The following is a 26153-nucleotide window of genomic DNA, read 5'->3' on the forward strand; positions in this document are numbered from 1 at the left end:
GCTGCTGCCAAGCACAACGCAGAGGCGCCCCCTCCCGCCGCCAAGGAGGAAAGCCCTCGCGCCCCCGGGACTTGACTGCAGAATTACTAAAGCACCTCAAGGGCTGGGGTCCTCCCGCGCGCGCCCCGGCGTCCTGCACCTGCCGGGGTCCCCCGCACCTGCCCTCTCCGGGGCTCCAGGGCGCGCGCCGCGGCCAGCCGACGGCGGTGCCCAGCGCCCGGTGCACGGCGCTCCCGGGGAGCAGGACATCCCCGAAGGCGGCAACGCGCCGGAGGCGGGGAGGCGGGAGGCGGGAGGCGGCCGGGGCGCGCGGGGAGGGCGGAGAGCCCGCGGGAGGAGGAGGAGGGGGAGGAGGGGGAGGGAGCAAGGCGGGCGGCAGGGAGGGAGGAGAAGGGAGGCAAGAAAGTAGCAGAAAGTGAGGCTGGCAGCCGGCGGCAAAGGAGCGGGGCGAGCGGCGGCGGCAGGAAGTCTGTGCCCGAGACGAGCAGAAATAAGAGCCAGGGAGGGACCGCGGCGGCGGCGAGAGTGAAAGAGGAAACTGCAGAAGAGGAAGCTCTGCCGCAGCACAAAGTCTCCTCCGGCTCCCGCGCCGAGCATCCCCGCGCGCCGGCCCCAGCCCTCCCGGACAGGCTCGCCGCCGCCGCCGCCTGCGCCCCTGTCGCCGGGCGCCCCCTCCTCAGCGCGCCCACCCCGGCCCCACGCGCCCCGGCCGCGCAGCCTCGCCGCCCTCGGCACACGCCGCCCTCGTCTGCCATGGCCCGGGAGAACGGCGAGAGCAGCTCCTCCTGGAAAAAGCAAGCTGAAGACATCAAGAAAATCTTCGAGTTCAAGGAGACTCTCGGAACGTAAGTGGGGCTCCGGGAGAGAAGGGTGGAGGTACCTACCGGCGGCCGCGGGTGCACAGGCGGCGCCTGCTGCCACCACCACCGGCCACCGCAGCAGGAACCGGCTGGTCGCCGCGTCCTCATTGTCCGGTTCTCGGCTCTGCGGAGCCCCCCGCGTGTCCATCGCGTGGGTCTGCGTCCCTCGGGCGCGGGTGGACACCGCTCCCGGGCGGGGGCGAGAGGACCTCTGAGCTTTTGGGAGGACAGCCCCCGGCAGGCGACTTTCCACTTCCCCTGACACCGCCGCCCTCCTCGACTTCTTTCTCCCCACGCGTGACTGTGGGCTGAGCATGGTGGATATGAGTGTTTCCTGGCTGTGTACGTTTACTCACCGTGTGTGTGGGTGCACCGTGTAGATGAGAGATAGGGTCTCGAGAAAATGGGGCTTCGGTCATTCCCATTTCTGTCCTTCCACCATGTATTCTTAGAGAATCGACATCTGCACGTACTAGGTGTAGGCAAGACTTTGGATGCCACGCGATCATGGAAGGGAAGAATTTCGCAGTGTGCAGGGTCACGTGTGGGTAGAGCCTTACCTGAGTGCATGTCCATTTCACATAGGCTCAGCCACACACGCTGGGGTGTATGTCTCCAGGGAGGGTCTGTGAGTGTCTCCGTACAGGGGACTTCTCTCCCGGGCTGCCTTTAGTCCAGTGTTGGACTGCGTGGACAGGAAGCTGAAATACTCAGAAGTCGATGGCATCAGTGCCCCCAAGCATATGCTGCTCAGTTCAGCGGGTGCTCTCTTTCTGCCCAGGAGTTGGTTTTTGTTTGTTTTGTTTTGAAGCGCCCCAGAATAGGTAGGGAGGCTGATAGTGAAAGAGAATCAGGCATTGCTGGTGAGTCTGAAGTTCAAGTTATTTTCTTCCCTCATGTGATCAGTATCTGTTGGTGATCAGTATCTGTCAGTATATATATTCTCTCACACGCACACATGTGCTATATGAACTGAACATTTAGCAGGGGTTCATGGAGGTGTTGATTAGGCTGGGAAGAGAAAGAGGAGGTGTTTGGTGAGCTAAATCACTGTGTTCTTCCTTCTCCCCTTCCTTCCCTTTCCCTCCTTTCCTTGTTTTTGTGTGTTGGCTTGCTTTTCCAGAACCACATTTTCCAACCCAGATTGTCTGCTGCCCCCTACTCAGGGTCCCCTGTGGCTGTTCAGTCATTTCCCTCACCCCCACCCCCACATCTGCAGTGGGTCCCCCAGAGTGAAGTTGTGAAGGCAGCATTCCCAGCCATGCTTCTGATTCCCAGGAAAGCACACTGGCAAGGCTGAGAATAGGGTCTCCCAGCTGTTGTGCTGTACTTTAGGGAGGGCACCTGTGGGTATAGACTACCTTTGTTGGGATGAAAATAGAAGGGACTTTGCTCTTTTTAATAAAGAGGGGTTTGGGACTGCCTCTCTCAGCATGGCCAGTTAAGGGGTGAGTTTTGGTCAAAACTTTTGAAAATTACTATTGAGGTTTATTCGGATGTGGGGTTTTGATGCTGGGATGCTCAAGTTATGGAGAAGCAAGAAGCATGCCCTTGCTTGTCATCCTGAGACCGGTTATGTGGCTGCAGAGGAGGGGATGGGAGAGAGCGGAGTCTCGGCATGTGGGAATGCCTTCCTTTGCATGGCGCATCCCCACCTGAGCCCCTCTCTCTGCTCCCCCTGCCTGCAGCTTCCAGGTGGACAGAGGCCGTCTCCCCCTAACTGACTCCTGCTTTTCAGGAGAGCCCTGCAGCCTCACCTCTGCAGCAGCCAGGCCGCGGAAGCTCAGTGAGCTGTGGCTTTATTAAGTGGCTCCTGCTGAAGCAGGCGCTGTTTGGGGGTGACTGCAGGCGGTTTTCCCTCTGGGAAGGATGGGGATTTGCCTTCTGGTACCAGAGAGGCCAGGGGAGCTGTTGCAGAACAATCTCTTGGACTCTGGTGAGGTGCCCCATGAACTTGGGCATGGGTCTCTGTTGGGGTCCCAAAGCTTTGCCTTCCGCCTTGGAAATAATTCTTTGAAAAGAAGCTTTCCACTGAGGCCCTGTGGTGCTGGCATGGGTTCTAAAAGAGTCTAACACAAATAATTAAATGATCAAAATGTTTTTACTCAATGACGTAATAATAATAGTCATTATAGGTGACTTTCTTAAATGAATACCAAGTATCAGGCATTATTCTAAGTGCCTTACATGTATTTCACTCTCATAGTAAGCTTAGAAGGTGGGTTTTGCTATTATCCCCAATTGGCAGATTGGGGAAAAATGAGGTGACAGAGAGATTAAGTGACTCGCCAAACATGAGCTAGTTATTAAGTGGTGGAGCTGATACTTGAATCTAGGCAGAACAACTCATCATGATCCATATGGGGTTGACCTATGTTGTGGGTTATGTAACAGCAAATGTTTTCTAATAATTTGATTTAACTTGAGTATTTGGAAAGCTAATTTTAATATTAATGCAAAGAAAACATCATTCTGGGGTAACCTGTTATCTAAATATGGCAACATTTCAAAGCTTTTAGATTATCAGCATTATTTTGTCTGCTTGGACTTCGTAGCAGTGGTCTGAAGTTCAGCATGCCTGTTTCACCCGGGACCAGCTCCAGTGACCTTGACCTGAGTCCGAATAGGGAGGTCGCTTCCCATCCTGTCTGTGCAGATGCGGAGTCTGGACCCCTCTCCTGTTTGTAATGAAACCTAGCATAAGTCAAAGGCATCACTAATCAAGATTGGGATTCATTCCCAAGATACTCTGCAGTTCCAAGTCCTTTTGTTTGTCACACCTTCCCCATATGCCTTCAGGATCCTAAGGCAGGAAAGCCCTGCCAGGAGCCAGACTGTCATCTCTCAGTGTTAAAATGCTTTTAAAATGAAGCACTGTAGGGCTGCCAGGGTGGCTCAGTTGTTAAGTGTCTGCCTTTGGCTCAGGTCATGATCTCAGGGTCCTGGGATCCAGCCCCTCATCAGGCTCCCTGCTCGGTGGGGAGTCTGCTTCTCCCTCTCCCACTCTCCCTGCTTGTGTTCCCTCTCTCACTGTGTCTCTCTCTGTCAAATAAATAAATAAATAAAATCTAAAATAAAATAAAATAAAACATCCTAAAGGCCTGAGGAGCACACTTAGCCAAACTTTGTCATCCGATATCTGGCTGCCTGATTCACATACCTTACCCTGCGGAGCTAGAACACTTACTGTTGAAGCCAAAGGGTCGAGTCATTTAGTTTGTGTGGTCAGAGGAGACTTGCTGGAGGGTGGGGGCCAAATGGGAGTGAAGGTGGGCCCAGGAGGGTGGGAAGGAGATGAAGGAAGCCAGGGACAGCCTAGGCAAAAGGATCTGTCTTTGGGGTTTGGGCCTGGGTTAACTGATGTGCCTCTCAGTCAGGCCTCAGGAAGAACCTCCCAACCAGTGGGCTGCATGTAACTTCCTTTGAACGGGAATTCCAGAACCTGACCATAGCTCTGAGTAAGGTGAAAGACCTAATTACTGTTTAGTAATCCACGACGTGTTTTCAGATCCTTGGCACACTGTGTGAGCAAATAAATGTGTAACAGCAAATTAGGGGTAGTGAACATTTCTGTCAGTGTATTTACCAAGGCTCTTCAGACCACCTCTATTGGAGATACCTTTCAACAACTTCTGAAATTTTAAAAAAATTGCCATTTGGAGAAGAATACGGATGGGAAGAGAGCTTTGGTGTGGTGTCCAGGAAGTACCCCAGACTCATGGAAATCACTTCTGTAATTTCCACACCATGAAAGGCATCTGAACAGAGAAGGCCTCAGTACTTGGCATGACACAGAATGATTGTCCCAATATACCTCCTTTCCTCTGGAGTATAGGAAATGGCATGTCCTAGAAAATAGATCTTCATCTCTGCAGGGTGTGAATGCCTGGTTTTCTTATAGACTGAGCATTTTACGGTGAAGTAATTGCTGTCGGTAGGGGGCTGGACTGGGCATCGTGGAGGGTTTGAGCCTGGCTCCCAGGTCTGGCTCAGCCACTAATGGGTTGTGTGGCCTGTGGGCTGCTTGGTCGTTTGTCCACACCACTCTCTCCCTGTCTCAGCTTCCTCCTCTCTAAAATCAGGGGTGGGGGGGCAGGGAAGACAAGATGGTTTTCAAGTGCTCTTAGAACCCTGAGAATTTATGGCTCACCTGTACAAGGAAGCTGCTCGCTGGGGCTCTTTACAAGCCTTCCATGTGTGGCTAGTGCAGCTCATTTTTGTTTGGAGCGACATTTTTAGGCCCATGCTAGTAGCAAAGTGAAACAGCTCAGGACAGGAAGTCTTATCCCACTTAATGTCAATAGTATAGTGCGTTCCCTTTTTCATTAAATGAGTGCCTGCTGGTGCTGCTTTAGGAAGAGTATAAATAGAAATATCCGTGGGGCAAGCACGGTCTTTTCCCACTAGTATCATCCTTACACTCCTTATTCTGAAATTGCTCAGTAAATACACCTGTTGAGGACACAGGTGATTGAGTTATCTGAAAGCCCCGGTGGAAAACACAGTCTTTTTTTGGGATGTATGTTGGGGGTAGGAGGGGTAGAATGCAAAGCTGCTTCAGGTGGTTTGTATATTTGATTGGCTGGTTTAATAGTATTTATTCTGGGATTATTCAGAATTTTAGAGTCTGGGTGAAGCATTTGAAAGAATATCACCAAGAGGAACATAGGGGCAGAAGCCCCTAGATTTCTCCCTGAGGGTATCCCAGCTGCGGTATTTGTTAGGAGTTTGTATTTCTCAGACCTCTTGTTTAGGGGGGCAGGATATAAATTCAGCCTCTCATACATTTAAAGATATCTACTGAGCATCTGCTGTATTCTAGGCACTGTGGGGCATAGCTACAAACAAACAACAAAAAAATGCCCTCTTGGAGCTTACCTTCTGGTAGGAGAACCAGGGAATGAAAAAGATAAGTGAGTAAAATGTAGAGTATGGTGCACATACTCTAGTACACACATGAGGGAGGAAACCAAGCAGGGAAGGGGGATTTGGTGGAGTGGGGTGATGGCAACTTGAGGCCGGGTAGTCATGGATGACCTCACTGAGAAGCTAGTATTTGAATACCATCTAAAGGAGCCCTGGGACATCTGAAGGCAGAATGTTCCCATCAGAGGGGGCAGCAAGAGCTGAGGGCCTGGCGGGAAGCTTGTCTGGTGTTCCAAGAGGCCCGTGTGGCTGGGAGTGGGTGGTCAGGGGAGGGGGGTGGGAGCTAAGAGAGGCATGAGGGTGAGGAAGTGGGGGGGGGCAAGGCGGAGGGGAGATCGGATTCATGGAGGACGTTTATAGGCCTTCGTCAAAACTTTGTCTTTGCTCTGAGAGACGTGGGGGGCATTGGAGGGTTTTGAGCAGAGGAGGACCTTGATCTGACTTAGGTGTTTCCATCAACACTGTACTTGCAGTGTTGATGATGGACTGGTGGGCTTAGGGACAGAAGTGGGGAGACCAGCTTGGAGGCCATTGCAATGATCCAGGTGACAGACAGGTGGTTTAGAAGGAGGAAGTAGCTATGGAGGTGATGAGAAGTGATTGGATCCTGGATATTTTTGGAAGGGACAACAGAAAGGAATTGCTGTGGTTGGGTGTGAGATTCTCCAAGGCTTTGGGGTTGGAAGAATGGTGCCATTGGATGGTTTTGGTCAGTTTATGCAAGGATTTTCTGAGTGCCTGCTCCGTCTGCAGAGCAGGGCTGTCCATGCTCTGGGAGGCTCTTGGAAACAGTTTAGAAGGTAAGCTCACATCCTTTGGGCTTCTGGGTCCCCCTTGTGAGGGACTCCTACATTTCAAATGAATTTCCTTCCCTCTGAGTTTATGTCTGGAGAGGGCTTTTGAAGTGCCTCCTCCTTGGGCACAGAGGGCAAGTGGTGATAGGCTGGATATTTTAGCAACTGGAAGAACTGCTTAATTTTCTGTGAAAATGCTGGGTTTTACCTTAGAATTATCAATAGGAAGAGCTAGCTCACCTTGATAGGTGGGCCTATAACTCTCCCATATATATAACTCTCTCCTATAACCTATAACTCTCCCACTTTATTTGGTGATTTAAAGCCCAGGCATTCCTTGAAAAATAATAAACATGAGCATCCTTGCTGCTCCTTTCTTTGACAGGATGTTCTATATTTGGGGAGGAAAAGCCAAACATTTTTCTTGATTGGGAAAAAGATAACAAATACTAGTGTTATTGATTAGTGCAGTGGGATTTGGGAAGTTGCTCTTTGGGTAGAGAGCTTGTTCCTGAAGCGGCTGATAAGGACTGTGTCTCAAGCAGAAATTTCTGGTTCAAACGTGGCCACTGAATGGACAATAATTAGACTTGGTAGATGGACATTCGTGTCCCCACAGGGGAGGATTTTAGGGGTTAATTTGTTGAGTTTTTCTTTGGCTAGGTCTCCATAAATCCCCTTAATCTTTCCTTTCCCCAAATAAATCTCCTTAAATCCCCTTCAATCTCTCTTCTTCCCCTCCTCTCTCCTCTGGGACAGCTTAGGGTCCCAGAGGGGGACTGTCACATTGCTGATCAGCTTGCACCCACAGTGATAGACCTCCAACCTCACACCTCCAATCCTTACCAGATTTCCCAGGAATCATCAGGGAGTCCACAACCTCCTGGGGACCCATATTTTTAATTGAAGGAGGAACTGCTTCTGGGTGGCCAGCAGGAAGCCTGGTGTCCTAGTCAGTTGCCTTGAGTTTCTTTTCTGGCTTGAGATGGTCAATCCAATGCATACGTAGCTAAAACAGAAGGATATGTGGACTCTGGGAGAGATGCTATCCTAATCTTTCTCAGTTCACGTTGGTTATGCCCCTTCGACTTTCTTTGGTGCAGGAAACCACTTTTTCCTTGGGCTAGCTTTCACTAGATCCTGCTTGATTTCTAAAAAAAATGTTTATTATGCAGTAAATGGATTATTTAGGTTCCAGTCAGACCAAGGCTAACCTCCAAATGGATGCCACAGGCCAAGTTCATTCAGTGGCACACCAAGTTCATTCCACGTCTCCAGCGATCGGCTCTGTGTCTTGTGCTGTTTTTCCTAGTTATTTCAGAAGGATTCAGAAACAGAGGGATTCTTTCTTCTGGGTAACACCAAATCTTAAGGATAAGCCTTGAAAATAGCATATTTTCTGAGGTCGGGTAGGAGAGGCATTAGGAGGCCATGACCCATAACAGAAAGGTGACTCCAGCCCAACCGTTCCAAGCTGTGTGCCTCTGGAGAGGTTCCTTAATCTCTCTGAGTTAAGATGGAGATGGAAGTTGTTGCCTTGTGAGATTCTTGTAAGGATTCAATGATGTATATGAGGTGCCTGGCACGTAATTGGGATTAAGTAAAGAGTAGCTGTCATCAACTCTCGTTGCTTTCCCTAGCTGTGGTTGAGGGGCGCTGTCTATGGAAATTCAGGGCCAGGACCATGGGGAAGAACATGTCAGTATCTGTTGGAAATTGATTTTTGGAAGCTCTCGTTGCAGATATGCAGAGTGGTGCATATTTGACCTTCCTCCTCCCCCCCCCCCCGCCCAAATTGATTTAAGAATCCATCAACAAGTGTTCAGTCAGCCAGGGACGAACCATTGCTGGGTGTTTTGCCCAGCGCCAGTGAGTAGCTTAGTATATAATCTCTGAGGTCACTAGGACATGAGTGCAAATCGTGGTCCACTGCTTCTCAGCCATCTGGGTTTGGGCAAATTATTTGGCCATTCTCAGCCTCATGTCCATAAAACAGGATAAGACAAGCACATAATCTCAGGGCTGTAGGGAGGATTTAATGAGAGCCCATGAAAACCACTTAGTACAGTGCGTGGTCCATGAATATGTTCTCGTTCCCTCTCATTAGCCCCTGTGGTGCTGGAACACTGCTCCTCAGAGGCCATTTGCACAGATCTGGAGGGTCCATGGAGCCGTTCAACATTTGCTCCCCCCAGGAGGGTGATTAGTTCATAGAGTGCTAGCATTAACCAAGAGACTCCGCCCGAAACATCCTCCGGGCCAGCTCGTGTGCTGGAGTGACCTAGTTTGCTGTATATCACAGACTCATTCCTTCCTCTGGTTATCTCATCAGCTTTGTCTCTGCACCTCTCCCTGCATCCTGAGCTGGGGCTTTTGTTTTGTTTTGTTTTAGCCTGTCCCTGTCTGCATCAGCTTGTGCAACAGTTCTCTGAGCAGTTTCTGTCTTCCCAAACAGCTCACAGGTCTCCGAGCAGCTGTGGCCCTGCTTCGGCTTCAACCGGTGCTTTTCCTTTCCGAGAATGGCTACAGTGTGTCACCTTTGTTTCTCATCGAAAAGAAGGTTCTGATTTGAGGGCTTAAGTAATTTATTTGCCATATGACAAAACATTGTGTTTTGTAGTTTAAAGCTGATATGTCCTGAATTGATTTTAGCGGCCAGAGTATTTAAGAAATGGCAGCATTCTGGGGTGCCTGGGTGGCTCAGATGGTTAAGCGTCTGCCTTCAGCTCAGGTCATGATCCCGGGGCCCTGGGATCGAGTCCCACGTCGGGCTCCCTGCTCAGCAGAGAGCCTGCTTCTCCCTCTGCCTCTCTCTCTCTTTCTCTCTCTCTGTCTCTCATGAATAAATAAATAAAATCTTTAAAAAAAAAAAATGGCAGCATTCTGTCTGTACACCACATGGACACATGTAGCAGTTTATTTAAAAATATCTTTATGGGGGAATCGTTGGGGGGGGAGGTGGGATAAGATCTCAAAAGTTTCATTTCCCAGGTCTCAGGATATAGGCATGACAGTTCGGGAGCGGATCCCTTGTCTTGACCTCTCCATTTTAGCCCTTTTAATGGTCAAAGTCTGGGGTGACAATTTATTGGGACCTCTGTCATGGGGTGAGCAGGGGGAGAAAAGGCTCTGACAGTTCTGCTTGACAGAGGACCTCCCTGTCTTTCATGACCATGACACACATCAGTGCAATTGCCTTTACATCCAATGGAATTTGGTGCTGTAACTGGAACCCGAAAGGTTTTCAGTACAGCCTCGGATGTCCCTGGTTTTCAGATGACCCTCCTGCCTGCCTCCTCCCACAACTCTGTCCCCTCTAATACTGAGACCCACAGTATTGTGGGGGAAAAGACCCCCACACAAAAAACCAAAGCCCCCAAACCCAAAAGCCCCAAATCCTTTGTAGCGTTAGAAAACTTGTGGGTGGAGGGAAGAGAGTGGGTGCCGAGTGGGAGGTTTGGCAGAGTGATGGAGGTGGCAGGTATCCCACAGGGCTGGTGCCCCTGCCCCCATGTGTCCTTCTGTCTCTGGGCTGCCACTTCTTTAGCCTTGATAGGAATGGCCGCTTGAAGACATCAGAAGATATGAACACCTTGAAATAGGTTGAGGGCCCAGCCATTTAGGATGTAAGCGATTTTGAAGGAAGTGCTTTTTCTCCAACACCTAACTGAAAAGAATTCGTGTTTGAATGTAAGGCAGGAGGGAGATAGGTAATTGTAGTCTTGGGACTTTGGGGGGACTGAGGAGGCTCAGATGGGTTGCAAACTGGGAAGAGGAGGGCTGAGTGAGGCCCCCTGTGGAGCCATGACAAAGCTGGGTGCTTGCTGGCCTGGGCTCCCCAAGGCGGGTGCCGTGGTGTGGCCTCTGTGTCTCCCCAATCCCTCCTCCCAGGACCAGGCCGGGACTGTTAGCACTGTAATCCAGCCATGGCAGTGACCCCAAAGTTTGTCTAGGCCAGAGTAGTGTCCTAGGTGATCCCGAAAAATTTCATTTGTTTAAGAAAAATATGCCTTGAATAACAACAATAAAAAGCTTGTAATGACCACTTGGAGCAGACCTTGCATAAAAGTCGGGGACAGTCTGTATCTGACAATATGTGCAGGAATGATACTACTTGTGGGTTCTTTCTGCCTATATTAGCGTGGTCAGCAAAGATGGAGTTTGTGGTCCTGGTAAGGATAAAAAAGGAACGTGGGCTTTTTGTGGCCCTTTTGGCTCCTTTCACAACTGGGATATAATAACAAGACTTCATATTTATGTGTGTGTGTTTAATTTTGGTAAAAAATACATAACAGAAAAGTTAGCGTCAAACCATTTTTAAGTGTATGGGTCAGTGGTGTTGAAGACGCTCACAGTGCTGTGCACCCGTCACCATCGTCCATCTCTAGAACTTTCTCATCCCCCCAAACTGAAACTCTGTCCCCATTACACACTTACTCCCCAGTCCACCCTCTCCCTAAGTCCTTGACAATCACCATTCTACTGCCGTCTCTATGAATTTGATTGCTGTAGGTGCTCATAGAAGTGAAGTCATAAAATATTTGTCCTTTTGCGACTGGCTTATTTTACTTAGGATAACGTCCTTGAGGTTCATCCACAAAGAAGCATATACCAGAACTTCCTTCTTTTTCTTTTTTTCCGCCTTGCCTTTTAAGGCAGAATACTATTCCACGGTGTGTCTATACCCCGTTGTGTTTATTCATTCATCTGTTGGTGCACACTTGGAGTTACTTCCGCCTTTTGGCTGTCATAAATAATGCTTCATGGACTGGAGGTACATGTGTGTCTTCAAGTCCTGACTTTCAGTTCTCTTGGGTGTGTACCCAGAAGTAACACTGCTGGATCATATGGTAATTCTCTGCTGAAATTTTGGAAGTGCTGCCATATTGTTTTTCACAGCCATGTGGTGTTCCGCTGTTTGCAAAATGTTTTTTTAACTGCATGATTCGGGTATGGCCCTCACTTTACAGATAAGGAAATGGAGGTTCAGAGAGGTCAAATGACTCATGGGAAAACGCTGCTGAGTGGCAGGTGGGGATCTAAGTGTCTTATGAGTCCCCAGCTCAGTGCTCTTTCTCCTGTGTCACACGGTTTACAAGCTAGTTAGAGGGGTTGATGGAGATAGAGAATATTAAAGAATTAAGAAGAAATACCTTCACTTGTGTGGACGTATTATGGTATGGCAAGGAGATGGGCTCTGATTTGTAACAACTGCTGATTTCCATGGTATAAATACTCCCACATGGAATGGTTTCAAGCTGCCCATGGCCTAACGACCTACTGCAAAATTCTTGAATCAGGCTCTTACGAGCAGGTATGAGGTGACTCCAGCATACTTCTGAAGGAAGTAGAGGTCAGGAGATTGGAGTTGAGTCCTAGCTCTGTCACTTGAGAGCTGTGGAATCATGATCTTATCCTCTGTATGTCTTGATTACCTTGTTTGTTAAATGGGATAATTACACCTGAATTACACCTGCTTACGTTACAGTTTTATGTCCTAAATGAGATAAGGCATGTGTAGTAAGGCCTTATATGAAAAGAAGGTGTTATTATGTTATGAAAATTATAGCTTTAAAAATATTCCTTTCTCGTAAATGTAAGTATCATGTACACTCTTTGAAACCTAGCTATCATCTTTTGGGCAGTGTCCTCATAGAAGTTGGGCTGTGTGTCAACCTTGACTCTGGAAGCATCAACAATAACTAGAGTTTCATAGTATAGTTTAACTGGCTCTATTGAGGTGTTTGTTGTTTTCATTCTTAGTGTTTAAGTGATAGGTACCTTAAAAAAAACTTTAAAAAAATCATAAAAGCAACGTGTCATCCTAGTAGAGAATTTGAAAAATCTAGAAGAGTGTAATAAGGAGGAGGGCAATAAGAATTGACTTGTTGTCTGGATGGGTCCTGGGTAGTCAGTCTCTCTGGAGGGTGGGGAGATCTCAGGAGAGGCCCCAGAGGTCAGCTGTTGGGGCTAGGGTCAGGCTGTGGTTATTTACTGATTGGCATGAAAATATTTCAATATTTTACCAACTTGGTTGATTGAACCCCTCTGCACAGGTTGGGTATCTGCTCTGGATATAGGGGTGGTGGTCTTTGTTGAGTGCTGTGGGTTTCTGACTACTTGCGTTAGGTTGGCAGGGGGGTGGGTGAGGGCGTTGTTGGGGTTATTGTCATGGTCCCATCTCTACCCTCATCAGCACCTCTAAACGTGTACAGAGTCTGAAGTGGGACAGAACCTGGTGCCAACAGGAGACCCTGCTCAAGAGACATCTGGTTAGCTAGTTATACATGTGGGAAGAAAGAGGTAAAACTATATCCAAGTGTGGCTGATTCTCCTTGGTTGCGGTAGGACAGGAGAATCTGGCTTAAGGCACTTCACTTATCAAATAAATACTGTTTGCTATAGACTGAATGTTTTTGTTCCTCCTCCCCCAAATTCGTATGTTGAAACCTAACCCCCAGTGTGGTGGTATTAGGAGGTGGAGCCTTTGGGAGGTGATTAGGTCATGGAGGTGAAGGCCTATGATGGAATTAGTACCCTGTTGTAAAAGAGACCCCAGGGAGCTCTGGGGCCCTTCCACCACGTGAGGACACAGCAGGAAGGTGGTCGTCTATGAACCAGGAAGTGAGCCCTCACCAGACACTGAATCTGCTGGCGGCCCTCTCTTGGACTTCCAATCTCCAGGACTGTGAGAAGTCAGTTTCTGTTGTGTATCAACCACCCAGCCCATGGCATTCTGTTACTGGAGCAGGGAGGGACTAAGACACTTGTATACACCTTCTACCTTCTGCCTTCTACCAAACTGCTCACACCCAAAACCTTCAAGCCAGCCTCCCTTTAGAACATAGTATTCACAATCAACTCATTCTTGCAATCAGAAGCTAAAGTCTTTCTAACTCGCTTGGATACTGGCCAGGCCAGCTCTCTCATCAGTGGGCTGCCTGAGGTCCCACAGTTAGTCTGGACCACATCCAGATCTTGGATGTCATGTTATCCCTGATGAGGGTGACAATGAACATTCAGAGACACTGTCCCATCACCATCAACATAACAGCAGTTACCAGAGAAGAAACCATCCATGTTAGAGATCTCTTACTTCAGCCGTTATTGTTATGTTCCTCAGTAATTCACTTTGTAGGTGCAAAATGAGCTCCCGAGGATGCATTTGGCTCCAGAGAGAATTCAGAGCCATGAACAGTGAGTGCCGTTGCCCCCTCTGTGTGTCCCCACCCCCTCCCCGGGCATGCTGTGGCTCCTAGACCATGGGTCCCCAAGTCGGTGAGAGGGAGCCACATTCGGAGACCTGAGAGCAGAGTGGGGGCTCCTATGGCCCCTATAGGGTCTTGCTGCCAAAGACCTGCATTCGGAGCCCGTGTGGAGGCTTTCCCACACGCGGGCAGAGCAGGCCTCACACACACTACCAGTGCCTGGCTCAGATGGGACACCTACACGTTTCATCAGTGAATGAGTAGATAAGTGGAATAATGGGAGCATGGGCTTTGATTAGATTAAGGAAGTTCAAGTCCTAACTGTGCCATTTGTGAGCAATGAGACCTTGAGCAAATTACATGCTCTTTCTGAGCTTCTTTCTGTTTTCTCCTATTTAAGTGGGGATAACAGTGCCTACCTTTCCAGCTTATTGTAGGCTTTGGTTATAAAAAAAAAAAGGGGGGGTACAAAGCATGCTACATATTTTAGGTGCTAAATAAAGGGGCACTGACTTGAATTTTAAACAGATAGATGTTACGTGTGATTTAAACTTCATTGAAAAGGTCAGGAGTACCATTAGAGATTCATTCCTTTGGCTTAAAGCATTTTCTTTTTAAAAAATTTTTTATTGTTATGTTAATCACCATACATTACATCATTAGTTTTTGATGTAGTGTTCCATGATTCATTGTTTGTGCATAACACCCAGTGCTCCATGCAGAATGTGCCCTCTTTAATACCCATCACCAGGCTAACCCGTCCTCTCACCCCCCTCCCCTCTAGAACCCTCAGTTTGTTTTTCAGAGTCCATCGTCTCTCAGGGTTCGTCTCCCCCTCTGATTTCCGCCCTTTCATTCTTCCCATCCCGCTATCTTCTTCTTTTTTTTTCTTAACATATATTGCATTATTTGTTTCAAAGGTACAGATCTGTGATTCAACAGTCTTGCACAATTCACAGCGCTCACCATAGCACATACCCTCCCCAGTGTCTATCACCCAGCCACCCCATCCCTCCCACCCCACCCCCCACTCCAGCAACCCTCAGTTTGTTTCCTGAGATTAAGAATTCCCCATATCAGGGGCACCTGGGTGGCTCAGTCGTTAAGCGTCTGCCTTCGGCTCAGGTCATGATCCCAGGGTGCTGGGATCGAGCCCCGCATCGGGCTCCCTGCTCCGCGGGAAGCCTGCTTCTCCCTCTCCCACTCCCCCTGCCTGTGTTCCCTCTCTCGCTGTCTCTCTCTCTGTCAAATAAATAAATAAAATCTTTAAAAAAAAAAAAAAAAAGAATTCCCCATATCAGTGAGGTCATATGATACATGTCTTTCTCTGATTGACTTATTTCGCTCAGCATAACACCCTCCAGTTCCATCCACGTCGTTGCAAATGGCAAGATCTCATTCCTTTTGATGGCTGCATAATATTCCATTGTATATATATACCACCTCTTCTTTATCCATTCATCTGTTGATGGACATCTGGGCTCTTTCCACAGTTTGGCTATTGTGGACGTTGCTGCTATAAACATCGGGGTGCACGTACCCCTTCGGATCCCTACATTTGTATCTTTGGGGTAAATACCCAGTAGTGCAATTGCTGGATCGTACGGTAGCTCTATTTTCAAGTTTTTGAGGAACCTCCATACTGTTTTCCAGAGTGGTTGCACCAGCTTGCATTCCCATCAACAGTGTAGGAGGGTTCCCCTTTCTCCGCATCCCCGCCAACATCTATCGTTTCCTGACTTGTTAATTTTAGCCATTCTGACTGGTGTGAGGTGGTATCTCATTGAGGTTTTGATTTGGATTTCCCTGATGCCGAGCGATGTTGAGCACTTTTTCATGTGTCCATTGGCCATTTGGATGTCTTCTTTGGAAAAATGTCTGTTCATGTCTTCTGCCCATTTCTTGATTGGATTCTTTGTTCTTTGGGTGTTGAGTTTGATAAGTTCTTTATAGATTTTGGATACTAGCCCTTTATCTGATATGTCATTTGCAAATATCTTCTCCCATTCTGTCGGTTGTCTTTTGGTTTTGTGGACTGTTTCTTTTGCTGTGCAAAAGCTTTTTATCTTGATGAAGTCCCAATAGTTCATTTTTGCCCTTGCTTCCCTTGCCTTTGGCGATGTTTCTAGGAAGAAGTTGCTGCAGCTGAGGTCGAAGAGGTTGCTGCTTGTGTTCTCCTTTAGTATTTTGATGGACTCCTGTCTCACATTTAGGTCTTTCAACCATTTGGAGTCTGTTTTTGTGTGTGGTGTAAGGAAATGGTCCAGTTTCATTCTTCTGCATGTGGCTGTCCAATTAAAGCATTTTCTTAAGTATAAGAAATTAAACAATAACAGCCACTTCTAGGTCAGTGGGAAAGAGTTTATGTTTTGTTAGAATGAGTTTGGGGAAAGAGATAGGAAAATAATCTTGAAAACCACAGGGGCTGGACTAGAATTAAGGGGTGGTAGTCACATGGATGATGCGAGAGGGGAGATTGGAGACTGCGAAGTGAGCCAGACTGACAGCGTTCATTCAGCAAACCGTTTGTGAATATTGGCCACATGAGAAGTACTGTGACGGCCTGGTAGATATTCTATCTCTGTGGCCTGTGATGACCATACTCTGTGATCCTGACGGTCAGGTTGAGGCCCGGAGGAAGGACAGTGTGCTTTGATTCCTGGTAATAGATGGAGACCGGTCATAAGAGCTGGTCATGGGATTGTTTTTCTGGTAGAGCATCTCCCATGTCCCACTTCCCAGATGGCTGTCATGTATTCATTTAACACACAGCTGCTGCTGTAGCCGAGGGGGCTTCGGTGGCAAACGCGAGATGTGGTCCCCCTGTGTCCCACAGGTATGCAGACACATTCCAGTCTCTGTGCCCCGCTCCTGTGGTGTCTCCTGCTTCCACCACCAGGGCTCTGCTGCAGGGTGGTCTCTTCTGTCCGGGGTCAAGTGTCCCTAGACATAAGCAGCCCACCTGGGGCTCCTCTACTGTCTTCTTCAGTCTTAGATTCTTCCCAGTTGAGGGTCAGTTGTTCCAAGTCTTCCCTTTTGTGAGAGTTTTCTCCGACAGAACGAGAAGCTCTTTGAGAGCAGGGGCCATCTCCCACCCGCGGTGTCCCCCGAATCGCCCCCCAGTACCTTTCAGGCTGCACAACAGATGGAGGCTTTGTTTGGTTCAGTTTTAAAAATCCCGGAGTCGTGAAGTTGTCTCCGTAGCTGCTCAGGAAGCTTGCTTTTCTAAATGTTTTCCTTACTGATAAGCTCTTCAGAATGTTCCGTCCCTCTTTTCTTCCTCTGGATTTTGTCTCTCTAGATCATCACCACTTTTCTGCTTGTGGATTACTTACTCAGTGGATTAGCTGGGGTGAACTTTTAATCTGTGGGGCTTTGCCTTGCTTCCTCCCTCAGCCTGCTGGCGGGCTCTTTCTGTTGGCTGCCATTAGGACTGCTCTCGGGGAGAGAAGACTAGTTGTCAGGGCCCCCAAACAGAGTCTTCCTCAGTAGGACGGCCCAAAACGAAATATAAACGATGTTTGAATCACGACACCCTTCTGTCAGTTGGGTACCACAGTTGGCTGTGTCCTGTGGTGTCCTTTTAAATACTATTTTCTGTTACTTTCCTTTTTGAGATATCCCACCTCAAGCATGGCTTGTTGTGGTCTTGAGATTACTCATGGAAGCAAGGCGTACTTGGCTTTTTCATCGTTTCCCTTGCAGACCGGGCCTTTAGTGGCTTTGTGATTTTTTTCTGCATGCCAGTGTGTCTAAAACCCAATGATGATCCCTTCATTTTTCTTTAGTAGATGTGATGGCCATAGAACTGCAGATGCGATGAAAATTTCTGGGCATGTGCAGTAGCATTTCCTGGTTTTTCCCTCAGAATTTATCGAGCCCTTTGTCTCAGTGTCCCAGATGTAGTCCCTCTGAGGTAAAAGTTTTCCTTGTTCTCGGTACCTTGGCAAAACCTGAGTGAAAAAAAAAATGTGCATTTTCTCTTTTGCCAACACCTATATTCTGGATGTATTAGACTTTTTGAGGAGATTGCCAAGACTGGAGTTAGTGCGAAGGCATGGAGGTGGTTTGAAAAAGAATAATATCTGCTAGGCATGGGATACTTCACTAGACACTTGACCAATTGGTGGGTCATTTAATTTGTCAATGACCCTGTGTATTAAGTACTGTTTGACAGTTGAGGAGAACGGACTGACCCCAGGTCCCATGATGCATCAGTCGCAGGACAGGGATTGACCCTAGATCTGTCTGAAGAAGCTCTGGAAGGCTGTGCCTGGCTCACAGCTGGGCTGACTGAGGTGGAACAGGCTTCTCCAGCGTGTGTCCTAGAAATCTGCACCACTGACAGGAGACTTGTGTGCTGGTGTGTCATAACTGTGGTTCCTGGGTCTCTAGATCTTCAGCCTCCTTCACAGGTGCATTGGAGGCCTTGCCTTCGGTGCCGGAGCTGGGGAGTTGTATTATGCTCAGTGTGCAGGAGAGGGGCCTGGGACTTGGGCTCTATGACCTGGCTTATGCTTCATCAGAAACCTCTGTGTGGAGAGAGGATGGGGCCTCAGGACTCGTTTACAGGTTAAGGATCCATTTTGTTATTGGGTTGCTATTTCTGTACCAGCAACATGAAGAACATCATTTTTTAACACACCAAGAGAACCCTGAGATTTCAAATCAGACTGTTTGCAAAAGAAAAAACTGTGCAAAATACACATCATTTATAGCTTAGGTATCCGTTAGCAAAAGGTCATGTGCAATTCAGGCAGATATCCAGAAGTTCAGATCAAGTCAGGTTTGTTTGTTTGTTTGTTTGTTTATTTATTTATTTATTTATTATTTGAGAGAGAGAGAATACAAGCAGGGGGAACAGCAGAGGGAGAGGGAGAAGGAGAAGCAGGCTCCCTGCCAAGCAGAGGGCCCGACCCTGGGATCATGACCTGAGCCGGCAGACGCTCAACTGACTGAGCCACCCAGGAGCCCCAAGTCTGGTTTATTTTCTGAAATGGCTAGTAAAACATGCACAGGAATGTGATTTCTATCCTTACCCCTCCTGTTTGGGCTGGTGTTGAGCTGCTTACTTAGTGGCTTGTTGAACAAGTAGGGGACAGATACTGTTATATTGCTGACTCCCAGCTCAGTGTTCTTTTTTCACTGAACTTTTTAAAATTGTTTTTGTTCTGATCACACTAAAATAATTATTTCCCTTTTTTTTTTTTAAAGATTTATTTTATTTATTTGACAGAGAGAGAGACAGCGAGAGAGGGAACACAAGCAGGGGGAGTGGGAGAGGGAGAAGCAGGGTTCCCGCGGAGCAGGAGCCTGATGCGGGGCTCGATCCCAGGACCCTGGGATCATGACCTGAGCCGAAGGCAGACGCTTAACGACGGAGCCACCCAGGTGCCCCTATTTCCCTTTTCTTGTTACAAAGTATTGTAAGTGCTTTTCAAAAGTTTTTTAGATCAGATTTACTTTTTCTCAGGGCTTGGCAATTAAACAAAATCATTATTAGCTGTGCAATAAAGGACTCATATACTATGTGCCTTAAATGGTTTCTTTATATTTTCGCTAATTAGAACATACCAGGAGACAGCCAATAGAAATATTAAAAGTTTTGAACACCTGCTCTATTAAGGAAGACGTGCCAGTGTGATGTGCAACATTACTCATTGTTTCTTTTCAGGATCTGTTTGGAAATCTGTTTCTCTAATGATTTATATGCAGGATGACCTTTTCCCACCATTACAGGCAACGTCTTTGCATAAAGAAACACTTGAAGCTGTATTGAGTTCACATCCAGAGATAATCAGGAGCCAAGCTGTTTCACGTTCCAGTTTGAGGTTCTGACTTTGCCTGGGTTTCATTCTGGAGAAAGCATCTGACACATGCAGCTGAGCTCACAGGCCATGTCGTAGCCCATAGGCCTCATTCCTTTGGATTTCAGAGTGACCTCCCGGGTCCTGGACATTGATGCCCTCTGGGGCCAGCTTCACAGTGACACAGGGTCCCATGTTCCCCTAATGCGTTTCTCCCTCTGTCTTGAAATTCTTGATATTTTTTGAACAAGGATTCCCTTCTTCCCCCCTCTCCCCATTTTGCACTGAGTTCTGCAGGTTGCAGAGCTGGTCTGATCCCTTTTAATTAGAAAACTTTTCCCTCCAACCTTCCAGCCTGATGTCAAAGGGATTTTACTGGTTGATTAAACTTTTCTTAGGGTTAGTGGTTAAAAAAGTTTTTGAACACTGAGGGTATTGGGTACTTGGGGAAGTCTTGTATTGTGATGTCCTGTGTGGTAATCCTACCCAGGCATGGTCATACATTTTTTGGTATATAAAAAAAAATATTTGAGGCACTACTTTGCAAAAATTTGAGGTGTTCTCAGAATGCTGTGGCCTGCAGGCTTTCTCAGTTTTATAATGGATTAAAAATAAACAATTTTATTTACAGTTGTAAACTTAAACACAGAAAATCCTGGGTTCTGCATCTGTGACACTTCCAAGGCCTCTTGATCAAAGAGGGCATCAGCAGGCAGGGAAGCCAACACACGGTCCAATCCAGATTATTTTACTCACGCGCATCACCCAGAGCAAGGGAAGGCCTGATCCATTTTGCTCTGGACCTCAGCTCCCCACACTGTGACATTACCATGGGGGGTTTGGGCTTATGGTTGGGGCCTCTGGGAACATTCTTAATCTTTTGCATCACTAGAAGTCCGTCAGTGATTCTTTTTCAAACACCACGTGCTTCCCATCCAGCCAATGACATTTAGAGCAGGTGATGAAGAACTGGCAGCCATTTGTACTGGGATCACTGAAGCAGGTCTGGAGCTGAATGTCTAAGTTTAAAATTTTCATCTGCAAATGGCCTCCCCGCCCCCAGTAAATACCGGCGACTCTAATACCATCTCCGCTAACAAAATCCCCACCCTGAATCATGAAATCCGTTATGACCCTGTGGAAGGTGCTTCCTTTGTATCCTGTTGGAACCCCACCTTTTGTATAACCCCGAAGAAGGAGACTTGGAATGATGATGACAGGTAATCGTAGGCCTTTCCAGTTTACCACACACTTGAGCCAAGGGACTCTCCTGAATTCTCCAGTGCAGAACTGCCTAAAATTCTTGGCTGTCTTAGGCACAACGTCTGCAAAGAACTTGATCTTCACGCGGCCAACTTCCTGGCTGCCAAGGCTGACATCAAAGCATAGTGGATCTTATAAGTAGGTCATGGTCTGTGGATGGGGGTACAGTCCTCCCTAGGCCTGACTCCTGGCTCTCCTGCTCACCAGCCGTATGTGTGTGGAATGCTGAGCCTCTATCATTCATAGAATGGAGATAACAATGGCATGCATTGTCTAAGATTGCTAAGAGGTTTTGGTGAGATGAAGTGCAGAAGTTTGTGCTTTTTTTGTTGTTTTGTTTTTGCATAATGCCTGGTATATATCAAGTGCTCAATAAATGTTAGCTGAAATCACTTCATTTTGGGCCTATTTCTGCCGCTCTGATTCATGGTCAAATATGACACCTTTAACTCCCAGTTTGATAGCTTTCAAAATTGTGTCATAAAGCAAATGGATCAGCATAGATCTTTTAGGAGAACTTTAAAAAAAGGAAAAAAAAAAAAAGGAGGGTGTTTTGAGATTTTGTCCTTGCATATGAAGGGCAGGGATTGCTAAGTTTCCTGGTAATTGATATGTCAATGTGTAGCCAGAAATAATATTTGGAGGGTCAAACTGAAAAGAGGTAAGAATGCAGTTCATCACAGGTGTGCGTGCACACACACACACACACACACACACACACACCCTAGTATATTATAGGCCCTATGGACACAAAAATGAAAAGGTCACAACCGCTACACACACACACACACACACACACACACACACCCTAGTATATTATAGGCCCTATGGACACAAAAATGAAAAGGTCACAACCGCTACACACACACACACACACACACACACACACCCTAGTATATTATAGGCCCTATGGACACAAAAATGAAAAGGTCACAACCGCTACACACACACACACACACACACACACACACACCCTAGTATATTATAGGCCCTATGGACACAAAAATGAAAAGGTCACAACCGCTCCTTTCCTCAAGGAGTTCTTAGAAGGTACCCTTTCATGATATTTGCTACATGGTCCCGCAGAGCTGGAAAAAGGGAGACATTTGCTCATGTGGTTTCTTCTCTGATGTTACAGTTCACAGGCCATGCACCTGCAGTGTCTTAGGGCTTGGCATTGCAAGGAATGATGGGAGAGGCTGCAAAAGAGAACAAGTGAGTGTTTGGCTTGCGTGACTGTGAGTTGGGGGTGGGCTGGGAGCGGGGTGGAGAGGAGGCAGATCTGATTTCAGATCAGGTGAAACCCTCTTCCCCTCAACCCTGAGAGCAGCTGAGCCTGTTCCAGCTGCCAGTTAAGCAGATACATGGTTTCAAGTATGAGATAAAAGTTCCTAATGTTGCGAGGTTTCAGTCACACTTGTGGCCCATTTTGTGTCGTAATTATTCAGTCTGACAACAGAAAGGAGGCTGAACAGTCCTTCCTTTTATGAAGCAGATAACATAATAGCACTTCTGCTTTTCATGTGATTATTGCTTTTATAAAATAGATTGATTTTTATCGTGGTGCACCCAAATCTATATATTTTTATAGAGTGTTTCTCACCTGATGTAAGGCTCCCATATTCAGTAATGATATAATCGGCTAGTCTGTCATTTACCCATCTCTTTTGGCTTAAAATGAACGGCTTGAGGTTCAGATGAAAACAGCGAAAAGTATATCCCTGCATGAAGTAGCTAGTGCATTTTATGAATTTCTTCCGTTTCGATTTAGTCAAAGGCCTTCGTCTTTTCTTTAGACTTAGGGAAATAAAAAGGAGGTGGAAGTGGAGAGAACGAGCTGTACCTTCAAAATAATTGTAAAAGGAGGTCACTTTTGTACATACATCGAGCACCAACAATGGGCCAGGCGCCGCATAAAGCCGCAGAATTAATGCTGCCCCCTTCCCGGTGTGCTGAGGCCTGATGAGGACCAATGTGATCAAAACCTGCAGTTTGCTAAGAGAAATCCTGGGTAGCGTTTCTTAAAAGGGAAGTAGGAAGAACGTGAAAAACATGTCGCTTTATTGTGAACATGTCATCTGTCAGGTTCCTCTGGTAACCGGGCTCAGCCCGGGTTTGTATCATGAGGTCCTCACGTGGCCTTGAGCAGATGTAGGGACATTATGGATTTTTAAGCCGCAGAATGTTGACTCTGGCGAAGGCCTTGTGAACATCTTGTTCTTTGATCAGGTTGAGGAAACAGAGGCCTGGGATGGTTGGGGCCTTCCCCAGGGCCACAGCGCGGAAGGTGGCAGATTTGGTGTAAATAATAGGAACTTTTGTGTGCAGGGCTCCTTCCGTGATGGCACTGGGATTACAAATGCTCAAGCTCTTTAGGGGACAGAAATGCATGTGGGTTCTCCTTCGAGAGGAGTAAACATGATTGCAATCTGCCTTCTTCTTGTCCTACTTTTGATTCCTTATCAAACTCTCAGGGAGGCTGAGGAGTGTGGTCCTCGGGAACCCCTGTCTCTGCTGTTGTGAGAATTCAGTGAACCGGGGCGCCTGGGTGGCTCAGTCGTTAAGCGTCTGCCTTCGGCTCAGGTCATGATCCCAGAGTCCTGGGATCGAGCCCCACATCGGGCTCCCTGCTCCGTGGGAAGCCTGCTTCTCCCTTTCCCACTCCCCTGCTTGTGTTCCCTCTCTCGCTGTCTCTCTCTGTCAAATAAATAATAAAAAAATCTTAAAAAAAAAAAAAGAATTCAGTGAACCGACAGAGGTCAAGTTCTTAGCACAGGCCTGCCTCACAGTGAGCACTCAATCACCGTGAGCCATGGCTGTCAAGAGCTACGCGACATGGGTGAGCGCAGGTGGCTGTGGGGCTCACCTTGTTTTCTGTGCTTTATTACCGTGTGGCCTTTGTCCTTCGGCGTCAGCGGCTTGGCTCTCCTGCCTGAGGGGGCTGCTTTCATTTCAGGAGACCAAGTGTAGGAGCCCCCCGTCTGCTAACTTATTGTTGGGTTTATTTCTGTCATTGCTTGATGATTTTTAGTTGTTGATGAATGGTTTTCTGTGGCTGACGTTGCTAATTAGGAGACAGCCCCGTATGTATGTGTATGTGTGTGTGTGTGTGCGTGCGCGCGCACGTGTGCCGGTGTGCGCGTGTTTTTGCATATAAGAGATATTTGATACTGTTTAATTAAGTTTCGTGTCGTCCTCTAGAAAGCTGGTGGCTCCGCTAAGCCCAGCACCTGGGCCCTGGGAGGCGTCCAGCCTTGACTCTGGAAGGAGCGTCCGCTGAGTTTCCCGAACAAGTCCCTCACTCAGCAACTGCTCTGCTGCACACGGATCTCCGCTCCTTCGTTTTTCCCCTGCTTGCCAACGGGGTGCTAACCTTTCTGAGACAGGAACTTTTGTCGGGTGCCTACGGTTTTCACAGCTAGGAAAATATATTGTCTTTAGGCTCGTTGTCAAGCTTTCAAAGAGGACAGAGCGGACCTCTCAGGATTGATTAGAATCACAGTCTGAGTTTTTGGAAGGTGGTGGTGTAGCACACATACCGACGCGGCCCGAGTTCACCTTCACAGTGCTGGGCAGTTCTCATCATCTTGTTAATTGGACGGTTTCAGATGAGCCAATTAGCCTGTGTCAGGAGCATGCTAAAATGGGAGAGATGGGGAGTTTGGCAGTGCCGTTACCGATGAGTTTTCAGAGTGCAGACATGGCTTTTCCGGGGGCTTGGGGACATAGGTAATTCAGCCCGTCGGCTTTTTTCCTATGCGACTCTTCAAAGGAGAACAGGCAAACACTGATTGTGTTAGCTCCTATTTGGAATTTATTAGTGAAAACCATGGTTTAGAAGGTGTGCCAAGTCGATGCTGGGCCTCATCAGCCCAAACTCCGGCACCTTCTGTCCCTATGATACTGTGTAATGGTAACGCACATAAAGTCCTTATGGTGCGCATCACATTTATTCCAGATTATAAACTGCTTGTGGATGAGCCTGACACACCTCTCGGTAACTTGTATGGGATCTTGCACATGAAATACTTAGAAATGAAATGGAAGATGTAGCTGTCTACCAGAATACAGATGCAAAAAAAAAAATACGAATATTGTTTTGAAGTATTTTCAGCCCCAGAAGTTTGAAAACCAGAAATTATAATGGATCGACGACTCCATTTCCTGAACACTTTAGTTAAGAAATACTTCTGCTATCAGTAATAATAGCACCGACTATATTCCAGGCACTTTATGAAAAGCGTGTCGTGTAATCTACACAACATTCCTGCAAGGTTATCCTTTAAAAATTTTTTAACAGTTGGCACAGACAGGGTAAATAACTTGCCCAAAGATGTACAGCTAGGAATGGAAAAACCTGGGATTTGAAGCCATGTCTTTTCAAGCCCAGATTTTTTTCCCCTATACCTCTGAATATGTATCCCAGCTAACCAGATGTTGCTGTAATATGATTTGTTTAGGGGTCAGAGCAGATGATCTGCTTTTCTGAGTGTAGTTTTTGATCTGAAGTATTTGGTGTGACTAAATAATCAAATTAAGTAACTGTCAAATCCCTCTTTGTTCTGGATTTACAGATTTAAATACAATTAGAATAGATTTTCCCCAAATGTTTTTTTTAGGTACTGTGAAGAGCCTTTTGTGGTAGAACTAATTTTGGTGGGTAGGACAATGAGAACTCAGGGAACATTCAAGCACGAAAACTTACACAATTTCAGAACAGGCTCAGAATGAAGTCTTCCTTTGACTAGTGAATTGAGTGACTGACAACTCAGGGAAATGTCAAAATGACTTTAACTTAATGCCCACTGCTTGGGCTTTATCTTCGCAGGTGTTTATTTCACCAGACACAGGCTTTGGATTTCATTAAATCCGTCCATTTCTCCTTGAACTTCACAACCACCTGAGATTTCCCTTTAATATGTCACTGCCCCTTTCCGACCTATTATAAGTGCAAAGGATGTTGAAATTGTATTAGAGAAATAAATATTGAGGAAACTGTACAATTGGAAATGGGCATATTTAGGACTTTTATGAAAGGGTAGAACACTGAAATAACCTTTTTACCTTCCCACAAAAATTATAGTTAAGAATTCTACTCCCAGAGCTAACATCATACTTAATGGTGAAAGAATGAATGCTTTCTCCTCAGATTAAGAACAAGGCAAGATGTCTGCTCTCACCAGTTCTGTTCAACACTGTACTGGAGCTTCCAGACTGGACAGTTAGGCAAAAAAACCCAAAAAACAAAACAAAAAAAACCCCAACAAAATAAAAGGCATCCAGATTGTAAAGTAA

At 47.0% G+C, this 26153-nt stretch overlaps 1 protein-coding gene across 1 annotated transcript in view; it reads left to right on the plus strand.

Moving 5' to 3' along the window:
- The first annotated feature begins 369 nt into the window (after nt 1-369).
- CAMK1D (calcium/calmodulin dependent protein kinase ID) overlaps nt 370-26153 on the plus strand; it is a 420921-nt gene continuing 395137 nt past the window's right edge. Inside the window, exon 1 of the mRNA XM_036068430.2 lies at nt 370-845. Within this exon, the coding sequence (XP_035924323.1) occupies nt 754-845 (92 nt within the window). The 5' untranslated portion in view covers nt 370-753. The remainder of the gene's footprint in view (nt 846-26153) is intronic.

This window comes from Halichoerus grypus, chromosome 6 (assembly GCF_964656455.1).
Source record: "Halichoerus grypus chromosome 6, mHalGry1.hap1.1, whole genome shotgun sequence".
Taxonomy (NCBI): Eukaryota; Metazoa; Chordata; class Mammalia; order Carnivora; family Phocidae; genus Halichoerus; species Halichoerus grypus.